This window comes from Cydia pomonella, chromosome 2 (genome assembly GCF_033807575.1).
Source record: "Cydia pomonella isolate Wapato2018A chromosome 2, ilCydPomo1, whole genome shotgun sequence".
NCBI lineage: Eukaryota > Metazoa > Arthropoda > Insecta > Lepidoptera > Tortricidae > Cydia > Cydia pomonella.
Genome location: NC_084704.1, coordinates 13,321,851 through 13,343,258, shown reverse-complemented (window position 1 = coordinate 13,343,258; position 21,408 = coordinate 13,321,851). Strand labels below are relative to the sequence as shown.

The window sequence follows — 21,408 nt, the reverse complement described above, 5'->3', positions numbered from 1 at the left end:
GACAAACTAAAGCGCATAAGCATAGATGTATTTTTAAGTTGCAATTTAGATGATTAAAGGTCTAATCTTGCTTTTACTGGGTTTCACTTGATTTGAAGAGTCGACGAAAAATGTAATTTTTCCAGATAGATATAGGCGTTAATTGATATTATATAAAGATTTCATCAAATACTGATTATGTTTCAAACAATAAAAGGCATAGGTTGTATTGCATATATGTATTCCCGCAGTGTAAAGTTTACGAGTTCGTATTCATATCCAAATGATTGACTTTTACGTAACTGATGCCTTATAGATTTTCATAGGCACGCACCATACTTACCTAATTAAAATTGTGAAACCCAGACCTCTTCTATATAACGGTAATTACATCTAATTACTAGCTTGAGTATCTCAAGCTTAAAGTATGGTATATTTAATCAATCCCAATACCACCACAAGTTTAACGCAACTAGTTGTGACAATCGCGCGCGTGATGCGAACTCATCAACCAATCGCCTTGTGGCGTTAGACTGCACGATTGGCTCGACTTCGTGTCCGTGACACCGTTGTACTGGCCCCATATTGCCCGTAAGGACCGTCCTTATACAAAGTCAATGAAATATTTACAATTTATTTTAATAGGTATAGAAAGTTAAGTATGTTTAGTACTTAATGATAAGGTTTATGAAGCATTCTTGATTTAAAGAGTAGGATGGTTCCCCCCTCGTAAACCGGAATAACACCGTTAATGCCACTGGCACCAGTTAACTGCCCTCGTAAATTTTAATCAAGCCTGCTTGATGCAGTTAGCGCTTGCGAACGAGAACTAATTTCCTCTTAATAACGACAGATTTACCTATTCTCTGTTTTTATATAGCTCAACTTTGTGTCCATTGATTTGATATTGTCGAATATTTATTAAAATAAATCTAACATAAGTTTAAGTATATAATATAGGGAGACAGTAGGCGGATAGGGTATCCTGGAATAATATTTACATGCTGGATTGCTTTTTTTATAATATTGCTATTAATTATAGAGGATATTTCAAAATAGCAGTGAAGAAAAAATCGAATATTGACGATTTACCTTTTTCTGATTTTAGTCTCTGCTACATTTGGATTAAACACCCTTTGTATCATTATTCTATTTCTACTACTTTCTCTCACGTTCTATACGTATCTAGAAACAGGCACTAAAACAGATAACAGTTAAAGGGCTCCTCTACATGATGGCCCAGCGTAGGCTAGTCTAAGGGACGCAGCTATGCGGTGGAATGAGATATCAATATCACTTACTCCCTCTAACGCATAAAAGCGTCCCTTGGACTGGCCTGCGCTGGGCCATCGTGTGGAAGAGCCAAAAGAAAAGGTCCTTACACCAAACATTTTATAGAGACATGAGTCATGTGTCCCTTTACAACTGTATAGTTTTCGGAGCATCATTACTGCGTTTAATTGAGCTATATTTCCAACAAAACATTTTCTCCGCTGTTCCCTGGGGGGAGTCGGGTCAATTAGCCATCTCCGAAATGAAACGTTGTTATGCTGAAATGACCTGTTTCGCTGAATATGAAATACCACAGATAATTGTGAAACCCCGAGAGACTATAAATTTAATGTTTTTGTTTCATAATTAGGTAAGTTAAAGCATCAAATAATAAAACATACCTACACTTCGCACGTGTGTAACTAACTAAATTGCTAGCTTATATGAAAATGAAAAGGCCCTCCGAATCCATCCTTCATTTCAACTCTTAAGCCCAATCTATTCTACGTGACATATTTATATTTAACAAATACAAATATCTTTATTTCACTTTAAAATGTGGTACAAAAGATGTTTCAAATATATAGTAGTCACACACATTCCACCAGAAAATGGCATGCAAAATTATTATAAAAGTACCTAAATATATAAAAAAAACATGCAACGGTACGCATTTGGAGTACTTAAATCTAATATTCTAATGCACTTAAATGTAACGTATTCCTAAAATGTCAAAATTATCAAAATTACAATTATATTATATTACTAATATGTCATAACTACAATACAGATTCAATAACTAATTATACCATAAAGTGTCAAGTAAAAAGTAAAAGTTAAAGGTATCTGTTATTAATTATTAAGTGTGAACCGAATAAAATACGATTAAAGCTGACGCACACACACGGCGGCCCGGGTCGGGCGCGGGTGCGAGACCAAGAGGGCGCGCGGCCCTCTATTATGCCCGCTTTCCACTGCGAGCGGAACGGGCTCCGTACGGAGTCCGTTTAACTAGCAATGGCGAACTGCATATCTCTGCTTCCACTGAATAAGAGTGAGCGAAGCGGACTAAACGAGTTCAAAGAGTCACAAAAGAGTTCGAAGAGTCGAGCGGAATCCGCATGGAGTCCGCTCGACTAGCAACACTGATTTTCATACAAGTACATCCACCGCTTGCGAGTAAGCGGAGCGGACTGAGCGAGTTAAAATGGGTCCGCTGCGTCATGGCGTCGCGCGCTAGTTTTGAACGGACTCCGCTCAGACCCCCGCCCCCTACAACCACCCCTACCCCTTCACGGTCTAGTACTCGCCGGAACCTTGCGGAACATGGAGTTATTTATTGAAGCTGTTCGTGCGTATCCTTGTTTATGGAATGTTAATGACAAGGATTATCGCCGAGGGGATAAAAAAGATGTCAAGCCACTTTAAATTTGCTTGATAATGAGAATGTTATTTATAATGCGAAAAACATGAACCCGCCAAATTGCCCAGAACTTCACCCGATTGAAAGGTATTGGGCCAACATCAAGCGATACCTTCTCAAGAAAGGTGCAGTACTTGTTTCTGCGACGGTTCCTCTGATACTGGCTGCCAGGTTACTCCGCAAAGTCCGCTTCTAATGGAAGCTCACAAACTCGCTCATCTGACCCAGCCTCAATTTCCAGCCTCGCTCGCTCCGCAAGATCCGCTGGCAGTGGAAGGCAAATGCTGAAACTCTTTTTTTAGTGGAAGTGCACAGCTAATTTCCTCCGGTCCGCTCAGTTCGGCAGCTCCGTTTCCGCTCATTACCCTTTTTTAGTGGAATCAGCTAGTTTTGAATGAATATCATCACACCGAGCCTGCCCTCCCTCCGCCCCGTACTCTATACTCAGTACATAACTTAATACTCAAGCCGTAGCCTTTTTGGTGGTGGTAAAGCTGTGTATGTGTGCGTATAAATGTGTATGTGTATGTTTTTAGCATGTTTTGAAGCTTCGATATCTTCACTAAAAATTAACATCATAGAAATGCTAATAATGAATTCTTTATTCTTTATTTACTTAATTATTGCGGAAAACATATTTTAGTTGGTGTTGGCCAGTGTACCATGGATTTCCGCCGTTGATTATTGTAATATCGAGCTCACAAAAACACACTGGTTGATAAGAATATGTAAAGTTGTGATATAATGGTTATCTGTTCATTTTAGGTAGTTTAAATCCATTCAAGTAAAATTAAAATTGAAAAAAAAAACCGATAGTTTATCGGTATGATTATATCGACATGGTCACAGCATCTGGTTACTCATTGTTAATCGTACATAAAAATGTGGCTGTGTGCGTGAGGCTACGGTGACAGCTGACTTAGACTCCATCTTTAGGAATATTATATCTATGCATCACACCGCACAGGCTGCGGGCGCGTGTCGGTCGCGGGACCGGTAGTGCTCTTTTTTGTGATACTTACGTTTGTCGACAAGCACACACACAATAAGCGTGCGCGCGTTTGATTTACGTTGTATTTTATTACAACTAAAATAGACCTTAATACAGACTACGACGGACCCGCGGCCGACCCGACCCGCGCTCTTTGTGAAGGACATAGACGCAGCGCGCGCCCGCTTGGTCACGCACTCGCCCGCAACCGCCCTGTGTGTGCGTCAAGCTTTACTGCAATTTAAAATATGAAATCGTGCTTGAAACTTCAAAAAGTGACAATTTATAGCCTGTATTACTGTAAATACTAAAACGTATGACACTAATATTATGACCACGCCATTAATTTGAATAGTTGGTATTCATGGTACTTATTACGTCTATTTGCATTTAATTCGCCACAGAAATGTAATAAGAACTTTATTAAAGGTAATCTCTATATCTACTTTTTACGACCTATATGAATAAGAAAATGAATAAGTAACTATAAGTACAACGCGTAGGTATGAATGCCGGCGACCAAAAGCAAGTACCGTCACGTCAACCAGGCTGAATAGGGACGGCTGGGGTGAATAGGGACAAAACTTAAAATGTTATTAACCTGACAATTTCTTGAAAATACTTACACAAATTATATCATTCGATTGAAAATAATAGTAGAAATTGTATGATACAATTTGTGTGGGTATTTTCTAAGAAATTGCCAGATAAATCACATTTAAAGTTTTGTCCCTACTTCAGCTGTCCTTATTCACCACGGTACTTACCTACTTAAGTTGCAGAAGATAGAAATTTGACATGTTAATGAAGATAATGGTATAACGAACCTGCAGTGCACAGCTTGGAGTCTTCATCGTAGCCGTCGATGCAGTCGGGAGCCCCGTCGCAGAGGTACTGGATCGAGATGCAGTTGCCGTCCACTGGGCACTTGAAGGGTTCGTACGGGTGACAATACTCTGGAAAATATAATGAGAAAATGGTATACACACCGTGTTTTTATTTAATTCCGTTTACTACGGGGCATTGGTAAACGTTTAATGAAACCAAAAGGCATTCTTAATTTTTAAAAAATGTTCCTATTTATTTTAATTTGTTTTTTTTCGAGTTTGTAACACAGGCATTATTATTTATCTCAACCAAACAATTGAAAACTATGACATATCAATGTCATTTCGAACAGCGACCGTCCGAGATAGTACTTGAGTTTAGTAGCAAATGTATAAACTCGTACTAAACATGTAAGGCCCTAAGGCAAGTGTAGCCAAGAGTATCAAGAGTCGTTGTATGTACTTCGCAAGGAGAATAAAGGAGACTTTCCTAGGCAAGACATTTTCACCAATTCATCTAAATACATCCAATCTCATGCGATTGATAAATAACTATTATATTATTGTGTGACAAACAGGCCTATTCGAACGAACACTGACATCAGAATGATGATGTCAGTTAGCTATCGCGTATTTCACTCGTACTTGTCCGTTCATGTATTGGAACGAGCGAGACGTACTATAGTTAAATGATACAATTCTGATATCAGTGTACGTTCAATTTGGCCTCACAGTACCTATTACAGCGCATATTTCGAACTTGCTGTCTGGCGGTTGGTCTCCACTGGTCTTTACTCATAAGGTTTAGGTCATGGGTAGGGGCCAATTTCAACTCGATTTTATTGTCTACAAACAAATTATGTTCTCAGAAGAATAATGTTGACCATATTTCACTGAACGAATAAGATAGTTAAATATTAAACAATACTAAAACCTGTACCCTCAATTTCCAAAAGTTTCAGCAGGTAATAAAAATTCTACCGGAGCTCTTCAAAGTAATATTAAACACGAATTGGGTTTTGTTGAGAAACAAAAGCTAATAAAAGTTATCTTTATTTCGCACTAGCTTTTGCTCGCGATTTAGTCTGCGTGGAATTAGAAATGTAGTTAGCTCATTCTTTATCCAATCTGCGTTGTATTGATTTTACAATTATAATGCCTAAATAAAGTGTAATGGCAATTAATCAATTTCAGTATAAGTGTAAACATCAATTACCAGGCAATGCATCAATTATTACACTTACACCCTGTTTTTCACCCTCTTAAGGCATAGTAGTAGTAGTAAAACACTTTATTGTACAAAAAAGAAACATGAAACAGGAAAAACACATACATTATTAGTACAAAGGCGAACGTATCCCTTCACGGATCTCTTTCTTTACCTTTGAGCAATTGAAGGAGAATTGGAGATTCCGAAAATCTTGTACCTAGTTTGGATGTCTACCATTATATTCGGAATAATTACTAGGATAAAAATTTCCTTACCAAATTTCAAGTGGTTTAAGCGTGAAGAGGTAAGAGATAGAGAGACATAGACACTTTCACATTATTAATTTGATGAAGTATGGCTATAGATTTACTAAAATACTGATTTTTTAGGACATGGACGTAGTATAAACTCAATTAGGTATGTTAACGGCACCAAACATGGAACATTTAAGAGAAAATTTGGAGTGTTTTTGATATTTCACCGACATCTGTAAAATTTCTACCGCTTTACGCTTTAAAAGTTGAATATCCAATTCGTCCTTTATGTTTTCTATGTATTTAATGGAAGCAACTGCAATTGGTTTCAATGTTATTAACCAATTAAAACTGTGATTTTTTGTTCCTGTCATGGAATGTATGGCGCCATTCATTTTCAAAATAACAAATATCAATGAAAAATTAAACTTATTAGCTCTTGTTTATGATAAAATGTTGCTAGCGATTAAAAACTAATGGTAAATTCTTGTTGACTGAATTTGTCTATACCATTCCATTACTGGTGCCTGTTCCATTATAGGGGTGTTTACTATATGTAGTTCGTTTACGTAGTTTACTTTCACAGACTTAGTTACCAACCACATATCGAAAAGGCAAAAGACTTTTTGAACTATTATTTCAGCAAATAAAGAAAAGCTCTAGTTTTAGCGGAACCCTAAAAATAGGTAGTATAAAACATCAGTATAAATCTAGGCTTGGTTGATTCATGAAAGGCACAAGTAAGTATGGCAAGTGATATCAGCAACGCAACTCGTATTCGTAAATTTTAGTTCAATTTAAATCTCAAAGAGCACAAGATAAATGATTACCGATAAATTATTGCTAGAAGTTTTTCCCATCCTGCAACAATGGTGTTCCGGACCTTTGGGAGGCGTGCGCGGAGCCGAAGCCAACACGTAGAGTCCCTTTTGACACTTTAATGAAATGTAAGGGGTACACCGAGCGGATGTTGCCTTTGCCCGTATCATAGGACCTGCCAGGGTGTAAAGACTATTGGGAGTTGATGGAGTCTAAAATGAACTGGACTATTGGTTGAAAGCGATGGACTAAGTACTAGGCTGTGTTAAAATACCGGACGCCTGCCTAATAAAACTGCCTGTAATTATATTTTTGACAGACGGTGACACGCCCCACCAAGATTGGCCTCCACAAAAAGCGACATTAGATGTCTTATTATTAATATCTAGTGAAGTAAGCTTCTTACAAGATTGTCTTTACCTTGTCCCTTGTAATTAGATAGATGTAAGGTGAGATGTGTAGCAGACCCAATTTGCAGCTATTCGACCAGTGAACAGGACACGCCCCCGTGTTCGAAGATGAACTTAAATGGACATTTCGGAGTTACTTTTCGAGCTGGGAAAGACGCTAGCCCGCAGTTAAATAGTGACAGGTAGACTAACGCCAGCAGTGGCAGCATGGTTCCACTTATATCACCTGTCACTATGCCCGTTACTTTTGCACTTACATACTTGTTAGAACGTGACAGGCATGGTGACAAATGATAAAAAGCCGACCATCTTAGCCCTACAGATATCTTTAGATTTGTCATCAACTTATCAACAGGGAGCGTAACTTTGTTGTCGATGACAGATGGATTACGTCAAGCAAAATACAGAGTTTTAAAAATTAAAATAGTTCTTGTTCCTATGTCAGCAAAATTTAACACTGTAGGTAAGAAATAGGTATAGAAAAAATTAAATATTTTTGTTATTTGTATTGTATGATACTTATTGTAATATTTTTTTCGTTACCTGTGTTAGAAATATTTTATTACACACAGTTGTTTATAATAAATACCAAATATTTTTATTAATAAACAATAGTATTGTCATTATCATTAACACATGACGAATGACGTTGTCATTACCATACCGCAATATTATTTACAGTCTTCCTTCGGTCGTGATTAATTTAATTTTATTTCCTACTTTTCGCACTTTTATCGTAATATTAGACTATTATGTAAGATCACCCTATATGTAATTTTATATACTTATAATAAATGTGTGAGTCAAAATGGAAACATTCCCATTTTCACTCACACATTTATTATAAGCTTTGGGCGTGGCCCTATTATGTAGCGATTTGCGAGTCAGTTGAAAGCGAGGCGAACCTCGCAAGTCGCCAGTGTGCCTGCGCCCTTACGACCATGTCAGCTAAGTACCCTGACTACTTACTTTTCTATCGAATTTATGGCGTTATGCCTAAGTTTCTCAGAAGGGACAGTAATAGTATTACAGCCTCTAATGGAGCGTTTCCATGAAAAAAGAAATACGGTAACGTAGACAAGCAGCTCAATCCTAATTAAAAAGGAAATTACGTTTCGCTACGGTTCTTATTTTGTTATTTATTTCGAGAAGGTTGGCTCGACTGCTTGAATTATAAAATAAAATATCATTAATGGTTTTACATATGTGAATGACGCCGCATTTATAAATTGCTTTGAATAGGTACAAGGCCAATGCACAAGAGAGAGAGAGAGAGAAAGCAGTTACTGTTTTCTAGAAATCGTGCCCCGTGGGCACCCATCAGATCATTCATTGCCCTAGTAAAGTCTTAAAACTACTTCCTTGAAGCCTGTTAAATCTGAAATTTATTTAAAACGATTGTATCCATCTTTTTCTCTGTTAAGATAACACAGCTCTACAAAAAACATATTTTTTTGTTGCCCTGGGTATCTTTGCGAATTTCTATATTTTCAAGTGCACAGTTTACGAATATATTCATAATGGTATTGAATGTGCTCTAGTTTTTTATGATTTTATATCATATATTTTGATTTTTTGATGTATAATAAAAATAAAGGCTTAAAAAAAGGAGAGCAAATCTTCCAAAATCATTGATAGTTTCATAAATTGTGAGCATAAATACTTGGAAATCAATCTTATATCAAAGGCAAGAAAACCACTGTTGACCAGTGTAATTGATTGAAAGAGTGATACTACAATTATTGGACACCTTGACAAAATGCTAGCGACAAAAGTTAGAATGCGACAATATAATTATGTATATGTAAAAAATATTTACGAAAAAATGTTATAAAAACTTGGGTTACATACGTATGCTTTAATATGGGTGCATAGTTTTTGTGGTAATATGAAGCAATAAATAGTTTTTCAACACACTTGCTCAAAACGACGTTTTTATTCCACCGATTTTTGGCTCATAATAATCTTAGATATTAAACACGCGTGCTTTTTCAGTATATTATAACACTCGTGCTTTTTCATTATAATATCCGACTGAGTTAAGAAGGTAACTGATTGCTAATAATATGCATGGAAACGGAACCTTCTTAATTTGGTCGAGTAATATTTTTTTTTTAACCAACTATTAGGTTTCAAATTTTAGTTCAAAGAGGTTTTATCACACCAAACATAATTTATAGATAAAATTATCTCGTAAATTACAATAATGAATAAACATAACATTTTAACGATTTGATGTCCAACCGTCGAATTGAAAAACGAAAATATTAGCTTTTTAGGGTTCCGTAGCCAAATGGCATAAAACGGAACCCTTATAGTTTCGCCATGTCCGTCTGTCGGTCTGTCTGTCCGAGGCTTTGCTCCGGGGTCGTTAGTGCTAGAAAGCTGAAATTTGGCATGGATATATAAATCAATAAAGCCGACAAAGTCGTACAATAAAATCTAAAAATTTAATTTTTTTTAAGGTACGTCTACCCCTACACGTAAAGTAGGGGTGAAATTTTTTTTTTCCCTTCAACCCTGGAGTGTGGGGTATCGTTGGAAAGGTCTTTCAAAACTAATAAGGGGTTTCAAGAAACATTTTTTGATACCCCTCTAACTTTTGAACCATAGGTCCAAAAAATATGAAAAAAATCGTGGAAGTAGAGCTTAAGAAAGACATTAAATGAAAACTATAGCAGACATGATCAGTTTAAAAAAAATTCCTTTCATAGTAAAAAGACTTACTTTAATTAGGTACTGATTATGCAAATTTGCCTATTTGTTTAACTCGGGTGAAAGGTACCGTTTCATCCCTTGGTTAACAATTTACTATACTTTAAGCTCCAGTTTAGCTTATTGTGACGGAAGAGTAACTACGGAACCCTACACTGAGCGTGGCCCGACATGCTCTTGGCCGGTTATTACATTTTTCAATTGGCTGTTTGTCGATTTCGTTCACGCCTTTGCCTTGCGCGCGCATTGGAATCGTGCTAAAAAAGAATAACGCGCTAGCCATTTTCTGTATTTGTCATAAAATTGGAATAGTTTTGAATGTTTTTAGTTTACATATATTGACGAAAATGTCATTATCAAGCATTGAAAATGAAGAACACATAAAATTGACGCTGCAAGTAATACTAATAGAGGCAATAGCCGAGAACGATAGCCTTTTACCATCAAAATCGGGTGAAAAATAATTGGCGGCATATGAGGCGGCATATGAAACTTTTATTCAATGGAAGCTTAGTCTTTCTTGGAAAACGTGTTGGTAGCTTATTTCAATGAACTGGCGATTAAGTGCCTACAAGCCCAGCACGCTTTGGTGCAATTATTCGATGTTAAAACGGTAAGCCACCATTTTGAAAATTGTACTTACTGTTTTGACAAAAAAATCTAATTTATAAGTTTTGTGCTTTCCTCGCAAATGTGTTGAAAAATGTCGTATGAAACGCGTGTGCTATCACACATCGGCTTTCTTATTGCGCGCTCGCTTACAGCTCGCGCGCACAATATCGCCTCGTGTGTAATGACCTACTTAGCACACTTGTATCATATGTACTATAAATACTTAAAATTTGCTATAATTTACTGGTGTACCTACAAACTGAATATATTTTATTGTAAAGTTTGTAGGCTGTTTCACCTTTTATTATTTTAAAGACGATAAAAAACTGAAAACTTTTGTAGTTCATAACAAAACTAAAATAACTAAAAATACAGCCCGGTGTTTTTAAACGTTTTAAACTTCGTCCTTTTCAGGCTAACTTTTTAAAGAAAATTCTAAAGTGCAAAGTTAATTATCCTAGACGGTAAAAAAGTAAAGTTTTGAATGTGCTGAACATGCATGGGACATGATCGTTATCTTTTAAAGCTTTTCTAAGAAATATATTAATTGCTGTCCTCACTGCAATATCTACACCGACTACACCTAAAGCCTGTAGAGTTTAGTTTTACGAGAAAAAAGGCAAAACGAGTGGGAATTTAAAGAAGGAATATAAAGTTAAAATATTTTGCTACGCGTTTGGCGTTTGTTCAAACTCAAATCTAGCTCAAAAATTACTTGTGCTGTCATCCGTTCGTTTAAGTACATGTTGTTAGGTACTTTAAAAAAAAGTTGTGTAAATGTTTCTAAATACTGGTAGCATGGTAGCATTGATTATCTTACCTCGTATAAGTCCTGCATATTGCATGGTTAAGTATAACCATAATTTTAATAATTCTTTACAGCTGAATGCGGAGGGAAATTAAAACGTAGTTAGTGTTATTCCACTTGTAAAATTTATTTACGCCCGGGTAAATACAGTACCGGCCACTAATATATCACCTCCATGTTTTTAGGGCAGAACTTTTATTAAATATTTGTGAGTGATTTCCAACTCACTACTTAAGGTAGTAGTCTAGTAGTAGTCCTTTGTGCGAGCGATAAGAAAAATTGGCCTCGTGCATTGGTTTTTTCATAAAGGTTTTTTTAAAGATATAGTATTTTTTTTAATTAGAAATGACTAGTAAAATATGAAAGCTACAAAATAACGCAATCTACAAAATGTTTACTCTATACATGCTCATACTAAAAACTACAAGGTGATATATTATTGGCCGGTACTGTATGTTAAACATAAACCATACAAATGATTACAAACGCTACAAAAACATTTTCACGAACCTTCTGTCCGCTAGATGGCAAGGGAGTTCCCCAGGGGCCCTGAGTAATGACTTGTTACATCTGTTTTATAGGAATAAGGCGACATTTGCCGTTCGTCGTCTTAATGAAATGGAACGTAACTGTTTCAGAGGCTTTACTTTGTGTTGAGAGGTGTTTGCTCTGGAATATCCTAAGCTTAAAACCTCTAGAGGGTACTAGACTGTTTTGCGAGCGAACGTAAGTGGCCGGGCCGGTGCCAGGCTTTAAACTTTAATCGTCTTCTGCCTCTACTTAGTTTTTGTTGTGCTTCCAAATTCCATCGAAAAAACAACTAGTTAAGAATTTTTGAGGAAACTTGTATTTTATGCCACCCAATGGACATTGTATGGTGGTATTTAGTAACAATGAATAGGTAGTTTTGCTGAGTGTGAATTTGGTCTTAAATTAATAGCCATTATGATAAGTAATTGTTGGAACATATCTTAGATCGCAATACACTCTGTGTCTACTATGTGGAAAGTATATAGCACGTACCGGAGCGCTTGGTGTGGTGTCCGTAGAGCCGGTTGAGGTCGAGCGCCAGCACGGTGTGCGGCAGGGCGCAGCACACGGCGCCCAGCACTGCCACGCACGCTGCCACGCGGCAGGTCGACATTGCTGCAACAAGAAAACATCGTTTTGTTCATTTTTAAACCATTACTGTCTAAACTCCGTAGTTAAAATAATTGGGTGCAGTTATCATGGTTGCATTCTAGTCGGATTCATCAAAAGTATTAGTACAATGCTCTCAAACATATAGATATTTAAATAGTATATTAGAATTACTAGAGATGCTACTATGCATTATTTATGTAAACTGGACTTCACCGAGTATGATGGATGCCGTTATCAACAGTGTCACTTTGTCACTTTTGAATACAGTACCCCTAGTGTAAATATTTTCGACAGCGAAACGTGACGTACGCGTTTGCGTTAAGTGTTGGTTAAGTGTCATTTTGTATGAGATTTTTGACGTTCCAAAACGTCCCGCTTGGCGCGCTGTTCAAAAACCCATACAAAATGAGACTTAACGCAAACGCGTACGTCACGTTTCGCCATCGACTAAATTTACACTAGGGGTACTGATCAGAGATGCCTAGCCAACGTGCCAATCGTTTACACTCTGCGGCGTAGCGTAGTCATGTCTCTCTATCATTGTTCCATATTAGTATTGTCCATTTACCAGATTCCATTTAGTAACAGAGACAGTTGCGTTTCGTTAGCTACGGAGTCGCTCGGAGTACACGATTGTCACGTTGCTTGTATGACGGTGTCACTTAAACAAGTAGGTATGACCATCATACCCGTACAGAGCTATTTCGCTTTTAATATTGATGAAAGATGATATCTAAATATTATATTGATATTTATACGTTGTGTCACGTTTTCATTGCTTTTAGGTGCTTGAATAATATATTATTCGCCCTGTATAGGGCGTTTTTTTTATAAGGTAGTTAAATGGAACTCATATAACCCTAAAGAGCTAAAATATTCGATACCTACTTAGAAAAGTTGTATTGATCGTAAGCTTAAATTATAATGTATAGCTAAAACTCTTAACAATGCCGACTCCGGATTCTCAAACTTTAAGAAGAATCATCCCAATAGGATGGAAAGTTTGTTAAACGTGCCTTAGGTACGAGAGAAGTCGATTATCCCCTAATCGATTATCGAGGCTGACGCACAAAGCAATTCACTGAATTTAAAAATTGTACTAATCTCGTAGTTCGTTTAATTTCATAGTGTAGATTCGTAGTTTGTTTGGGTAAAGATTCATTAAATTATGCCTATACAATATGTAGAATAGAATAATTTTAAGAATTGTCAACATAGATATTTCCATTTTCCAAATACTTAGTCTATTTCGTTTTGGCCTAGCCGACGAAGGACAAAAAAAGAAGTTCATTCTATAACCGTGTTTTTTTTCCAACTGCGTTAATTTTAAGGGTGCATTTCTGAGATTAAATTAAATAACTTCCTCTAAGACACCGGTATTCTAATTAACTCTATTTAAGTTAACGGAGTTAAAAAAAAACACGATGTATAAGTTCTTAATAATTCCTTATCCTTTAAAAATATGTGCCAAATATGTTTTTGTTACATATATAGGATAGGTAAAGAATAGTAAAATAGGACTGAAAGTGATACGTTTCTGCTGTAGGGCGTTTTACTTTCCAAGTTTTTTTCATTTTCTTTACGTTAAACAATGAAAATTCGGTTCTAAATGGATTTAGATAATATACATTCTGATATTAATCTTCTTATTCCATATATAACGATCCTTTTATTTAAAATGTTCATTGAAATTACCTACCTCCTTGGGGGACACCAGCAGAAAAGTCACACCACTCAGAGACCTTGTCGACCCTGACACGCTGGCGTCTTCCAAAGAGATAAGTTACGGAACCATGACAATGCTGCAGGTGAAACATTAAACGTACGAAGGATATGAAGGAGAATATCAAAATCCTCCGTATTAAAGGCACTACTGAAGTCTAAAAGTACCAGGACCGTGAGCTTTTTATTTTCAATAATGTGTTATACTTAAAAAGATCAAGCCGTAAGTAAGCTTAAATTAATCGTAGGCATTCGTAGCCGACTAAATACTTGTACATACGCCGGTCAAAAGTGCCTCCCGATTAAGCCGATGTAAATAGTTGAGTTAAGCTACTAAAATATGTATGAATACCTAATTGCTTGGAGTCTGATAGACAGATTACCGTTAAGTTCCAGGAGATAACAATACTTAATAGAGTTTTACGCGATGGACGTGGGCGTATTATGTACAAATACGGTGATTTATTATGGTATTATATAATTTGTGGTAGCTTCGTACTATTTACGCCATGCATGACTAAGAATTTTTCTTTCAAAAAATTGCGCCCGCTTTTGCTTGCAGTACGCTCGCTGCATTTGACGCGATTAATATACATGTCTATGTGATAACGACACGATAAACTGTCTGGCTCTTTCTTTCGAACACACTGCTATCACATGATCACATCGATAACGCAGATCAATAATAGTGTTTTAAAACCAGATACGCTAAATAGATAATATTACGTGGAGTAGAGCAGAGTTAATTAGAAATTTTTTGACAGATCAGTCTAAGGATTAGGTATCTCTTCCACCGTTCACCATTATGATTTATGAACATAAGGCATACGAATATAAAAGCGCCAACTGACGCAAAATTGCCCTTTCGTTTTATTTTAATTTCGAACCTCGGTATTTGAATACGTTCGCTTTCTGTCACCCGATCGTGTCTATTTGTGTCGCGCATTTACTAAAAGTTTAAAATGATTTTTAGTTATCTTATCAACTTCACTCGTACCTATCAGGTTTATGTTAGACTGCGAAAAATCAAGTTAAGGCCAAGGTTTATCTAACCTGGCCAAAGTTTTCAAATATGGCTTAAGGCTTCTAGTTTGCAGCCAAGCAAGTGTTTTCGCTACAGGGTCTTAGGTTTCCCTTTTCTACGATGTAATGTAATTAAAACTTCGCGGAACGGCGCTTGCTGTATCTATGAAAAACGATCCGCCCCTTATCACACCGATGAGGATCCGCACGCCGTTCCTGTGGGAGCGAGACAGCACTATGCACGTATATAGCGATGTCCCGCTTGCACTCTAGAGGAACGTGCGGATCAGCATTCAATGTGAAAACGGCCTTACGGGAGCTTCAAAAGCACCAACTTCAACTTGCATGCACGTGATGAATAATTGAAGACTTCCTTTAGTGAATTCCATAATTAAGGATGTGGAGCTTTGGGTAATTCTCGAAAGTGAAATCAACTTACTGCTTGTACTCTTTCTAGTTTTAGCATGTTTTTCAGAAATCAAGCATATAAGTACGTAATAGTTATGCTATTAAACTCCGTGGTTGTCTTGTTTCACCACATAGACGGTAAAATGTGAAATGCCAAAAGTTACGTGACTAACAAATATAAGGAAGGCAAATATTTAAATTAAAACTTGTTACACTCTGTATCAGAGTAACAACCGAGGAAAATACAAAAAAAAAACCCATGTTTTATGAGGAAATATATTACTACGCATTTTCCACAGTCCTACTCCAAAGGTTAAAGTACAGTATATATATCAGTAGCTTAATTAGCTATGAAACAGCGTATTTTTGGGAGAAAGATCACTTGAGCATGAGCATGATGAAAAACAGGTTGTTAAAATAACGATTTCCACACCGCGGATTTTTCTGTTTCGCATACGTTTTATATTCATTTTTTTCTCTTCTTAATGCTCTGAAAGCTTTTGGTTTTCGATGGCAAAAATAATTAATAACATGCCTGTAATAATAATTTGGTTCTCGGAAAGAGTTTATTACATGAACTGAGATTGTGAAATTACTTAATACTTATGGTTCTAATTCGTAAAATACAAAAACAGAATATGGATAAGTCATATCACTTAGTTCTTGAATTAAATAGTTAATATATTTAACCAAATATAACTCGTAATAAAAAAATCATATCGATGAACGATGTTTATTAGTTTTATTACTTTAAAAAAAAAAAAAAAAATAATAATTTATTTCAGGTATATCAGGCACCCATAAGACACATTACAAAAAATACTACAAATAGATTAAATAACAAATTTAGCAGCTACAAACATAATAAATGATTACAAAAATAAATTAAATAAATTAATTATTAGCGGCACTAGGTAGAAATCATCACTTTGTTTGGCCAGTGATGATTTCTACCCAGTGTTTTGTCATGGGGCAGTTCAAGCACTCAGCGAACATGCTCAGGATGGTGTTGGAGCTGCCGCGTACTCTGTTCAGCAGTGACACTACTCTCTTCCTTCTGACGGCGTGAAAGCCATCAGTGCGCGCCTCTGCGAACATAGCCGACGCACTGGAACGTCGCGGCAGCTTCATCAGCATCGTGAATATGTTATTATATAGAACCCTGAGCGTATTGTATGTGCGCTGCGTATGACTCACCCACAGGCTGCTGGTGTAGAAGGTTTGGCAATAAGCCCTAAATAATGTGATTTTTACTTCCTTCGTACACCGAGCGAACCTGCGGGCAATCATGTTACCTCGCACAGACAAGGCCCTCCTCTCCCTCTCTATATCCGCATCGTCTCGCAAGTCCGGCGTGACTATGTGCCCTAGATATTTAAACTGGTCCGCTACCTTTAGTGGAACGCCGCCCAACATTACCGGAGGCACAACTGTCGGGTTATATTTATTCGATTTAAATATCATAACTTCACTCTTTTTAGAGTTGTACCTCAAGCCATGTTGTTCGGCATAATTCTCACATTTGTTAACCAGTTGCCTAATTGCGTTGATGGAGGGTCCCAGCAGCACCATGTCATCAGCATAGCTAATATTATTGATACTGACACCGTCAATATGACATCCTACATGCATGCTGCTGAGTTCCTCGATCAACTGGTTTACATAAAGGTTGAACAGAATAGGCGACGACAACCCCCCTTGCCTGACACCACATTCAAGCCTATATTCGTCGGACATTGTATTCAACCATCTCACCTGATTGACCTGGTTGCCATACCAATATTTTAAAACGGTAATACATTCAGCTGGCACGGTAGTACTGCTTAGCTTTTCCCACAATAGGCGGTAAGCAACCAGGTCAAAAACCTTAGACAAGTCCAGGAAGCTTTACAATACATATATTTATTTTATAATTATATGATTAGAAAATATATTTTTATATGATTCCAGTCCACATGGTTACAAAAATACTAAGAGTCAGATTAAGATAAGTTGGTAGCGATTTTGACAGCCCAGAGAGTGCAAGTGTTATTTTAAACGTCAAACTTCTATTAAATTATGACGTTTACTTAATACCTATACTTTCACAGGCTGAGCTATCAAAATCGTTGCCAACTTAGCTTGGTCTGACTCTACCTGTTTCAATCCTCTTGGAAATAAAAACCGGTCAAGCGCGAGTTCATTTTACTCGCGCACCGAGGGTTCCGTACAAACATTGAATTATCTCGTGTAGCTATAAAGGCAGACTTCGATCAGAAGTCCCTATACTAAGTATAATTGTGTACAGCGCTATCTATCGGCAATTTGTCTAATTTGCGCGCTGTAATGCACGTATGTTGGTTTTTCGACAATAATTCCCTATCATGTGAACCGTTTTTAAAAATTGTCCTTTTATTTGAAAAAAGGTGTCACTGTGTTTTTCACATTTTCCTTCATAAATATTTTTTTTTTCAATACTGAAAAATAATAAAAAATTGTTTTGGAATTGTCAATTTGAGCTCCTTCAAATGATACCACACTCGACCTAGTCACTAGACTTTGAAATTTTGCCCCCTCTTCATTATTCGGCATTTACCATAGTTATTAAAAAGAAAATAAAAAAAGAATACTTTCAAGGGTTAGCGTTGTTCATAAGTTGTTCTCGAGATATTTAGCGATAAGGGTTCCTTTTGTGCCTTTTTGGTACGGAACCCTAAAAAGTAAGTGCGCATAGTTAGTTGCCCAGCGTGCTGGAGGTGGAGTCATTGGAAAAAAAATGCTATTATTTGGGACCAAGATTTGCTGTTTTTCGCCTCGTATTGTGAAATTGAATCGGTTATTTTCTGCACTTGTATCTTCTGCATAGGACAAAGTTGACAGCTAAACACGTTCCTTCTGAAGTTGGTCTTTGCAGTAAGTGAAGTACCTAATTACTGACGGTCCGGACTCCGGACGTTAATTACGAAGGATGTTACTTCCTACGGGTCAAATTAATTAAAACTTTAAAGAGTAAATTTCTCAGTCATTAACATAAATTGCAGCATAATGTTTAAGGCCCAGAATGTTAATGATAATTTAATTTATTAACTATGACTGAATACTTAGACTGGTCACCTCTGGGTACAAGACAAAGAATCTAAAACACCTATTAAGTAGGTAAATACACAAAATATAAAATCACATGATTCCAATAAACTAATGATATAAACTGCAGGTTATGCTACTTTCATGCAATATATTTACTAGCGGGCTAAGCACGGTCACATTTTAGCGCCTGTCACCATGCTTGTCAAACAACTATGTAAGTGCGATAGTGACAGGCATAGTGACAGACAGGTGATAAAAATGCAACTATGCTGCCAACGCTGATTAATGATTATAGAACTTAGTCACCGCACTACCCGCCGTCGGCAGGGTGTTCATCCTCACACCCTAGAACCTAAATGGTCGCGCACTGTGCGCTTTAAGAGGAACTGCCGAGATTTTCCCGAGGCGTATTACAGTATGAGGTTCTTCAAAAAAGGAGTGTACAGATTTTTAAAGGGTCGGCAACGCGCATGTAACACCTCTGGAGCTACGGTGACTGCTTAACATCAGGCGGGCTGTATGCTAGTTTGCCACCGTCGTGGTATAAAAAAAAAATCTTTACTCCTACATACTCTACCTAGTTTGTTCAACGAGTCCCATATATTTACAAGAAACAAAACCAAAGTCCTTTGTCGACTATATCGGTTCGTTAGTTCCTTACACCGATACGTGACGATACTATCAAAATATTTTATCGTGCCAACTGTTTCGAACTTTCAAAGGTTGTTTTAGTTAAGTAGATATGCTGATGCACCAAATCTGGCAGCTATGTTGATAACGTTAAGAGACCAGTGAGCCGGGGCCGACAGAGTGGTTCGTTATTTCGACTATTCCGTTTTCGGTTAAGAATAATAAAAAAAATACAGCAGTGTGATGTCATGAACCTTCACTTGCAGTCACAATTTTAGGAGCTTATAACAGCGTACATATCCGATTACAAAGGATTCTGTGTAAGGATATTATACATCTATATAATATGGAATATTGAGCTGAATGGTGGTAACATCAAAAGATACAATTTGAGATGTTGTTTTACAGTCTTTGAAGCATTTGATGTGTCGTCAAATGAGAAATATATTAATGCCGTGTCAAATGTCGTCTTTACGGTTATATTTATGTGAAATACCAGTAATAAAATACCACACGTTACTTTCCGCGGGTATAGAGTTTTCATATGCCTAGTTCCTACTGTTCCTAGTTCTGTTGTTTTAAACAAAAACTGTGATTTAGAAATGCGGGGCTGACTCTCGTTAGTTGCCCTTCGGGAAAAACACAAAACGACCGAAATCACAGTTTAAATAAAAACACATAGTTTTTGCGAACTTTTTATCAGAATCTAATTGATATTTTTCTCTTTAATATTTTATACCTTTGTTCCACCTTTAACATACGCCGATACTCGCATTTTATTTCCTACTCTTTTCAGCCAATAAGATCGCATACTAGGAAACCCACTGGAGCCATAATGATGTTCCTATGTAAAAGGTAAAAGCAAAATGCAACTTAATCCCGAGCAGAACAAAAGGGAGGCAGACTTGTCGTTGGCAACTGAGCGGATTTCTATCTCAAATGCCTTTTCACTGGATAATTCAAGAGTTTTATTGGACAAGGGTTCTCTATAAAATGTTAGTTTTATTAGCAGTGGTCAGTTAAGCTAAGCTTTGAAATGACGCGGCGCGCGACGTTTTTATCAAGTGGTGCTTGTTTTTACTCTTAGCATGTTTATCGTTTTAACTTTACTCCGCAGAAACTTGTTCAAGTAAGCTGATGACAGACGAGGGAAGTTTAATAGGTTTTCAATGTATGACGATCGGTCTGGCCTAGTTTGTAGTTACCCTGCCTATGAAGCCGATGGTCCTGGGTTCGAATCCCAGTAAGGGCATTTATTTATGTGATGAGTACAGATATTTGTTCCTAAGTCTTTGGTAGTTTCTATATATTTATGTATTTGTATAATATATATACATCGTTGTCTAAGTATCTACAACACAAACTTTTTTGAGCTTACTGGGGGAATGGTCAATCTGTGTAGGAATGTCCTATAATATTTATTTAATGTATTACTTTTTGCGTTACGTTGTCCCAACTGATCCCTATACTGTGACACCATGTATGACATTAAATAACTAATAAGAAATACATCGAGCACACTGTGATTTAATTGAGCACACTGTGATACACTTTGAGCACACTGTGATTTAATTGTAAATAAGAAAGAAAATTAGGTTCTTGTGATTACTTTAACTTTTTTTTATGATAGAGGAGGCAAACGAGCAGACGGATCACCTGATGGTAAGCGATTACCGTATAATTCAGTTACTCAAAATCTTCGTCTAGTTAGTAGACATTCATCTTGCGTTGTATAGAACTGCCGGCTAGTTGGTAAGTACCTAGTTCGAGATATGCTCAGCGGACATGCGTGTATATTTCGTGGCCATATCATAGATCATAGATCACTTCATCATGAAATGCCATTTAAAATTGATACTTTCATAATATGGTTAAGTTAGGTTTGATTTTTCCATGATGCCACTAGATAATATCACGAAATCATTGCCACAACATGAAATCATCAATTCTAAAGTATGGCCACGTCATATACAAAAGAAATACATATTGCGTAGCTCTCAAAATATGACCGATGGTTAGTATTCGTATCGAATATTGGCTCAATTTAGGTCTACCCTAAGCGAAGAACAGCAGAGTAGGTACTAGAGCACCAGTTT

The 21,408-nt window shown here is 36.8% G+C and overlaps 3 protein-coding genes across 3 annotated transcripts in view; 1 reads left to right on the top strand and 2 right to left on the bottom strand.

The window, feature by feature from the left end:
* Nucleotides 1–21,408, bottom strand: part of LOC133534437 (IDLSRF-like peptide) — a 120,481-nt gene that overhangs the window by 10,691 nt on the left and 88,382 nt on the right. Inside the window, exons 2-3 of the mRNA XM_061873553.1 lie at nt 12,344–12,466; nt 4,493–4,621 (exon numbers count right to left, since the gene is read on the bottom strand). Of these exons, the coding sequence (XP_061729537.1) occupies nt 4,493–4,621; nt 12,344–12,464 (250 nt within the window). The 5' untranslated portion in view covers nt 12,465–12,466. The remainder of the gene's footprint in view (nt 1–4,492; nt 4,622–12,343; nt 12,467–21,408) is intronic.
* LOC133534439 (putative peptidyl-prolyl cis-trans isomerase dodo) overlaps nt 1–21,408 on the top strand; it is a 380,955-nt gene that overhangs the window by 342,903 nt on the left and 16,644 nt on the right. The gene's annotated exons all lie outside the window — the stretch shown is intronic.
* The window catches only part of LOC133534432 (uncharacterized), a 107,664-nt gene continuing 101,369 nt past the window's right edge, over nt 15,114–21,408 (bottom strand). The window contains exon 2 of the mRNA XM_061873549.1: nt 15,114–19,169. Within this exon, the coding sequence (XP_061729533.1) occupies nt 16,541–17,353 (813 nt within the window). The 5' untranslated portion in view covers nt 17,354–19,169 and the 3' untranslated portion in view covers nt 15,114–16,540. The remainder of the gene's footprint in view (nt 19,170–21,408) is intronic.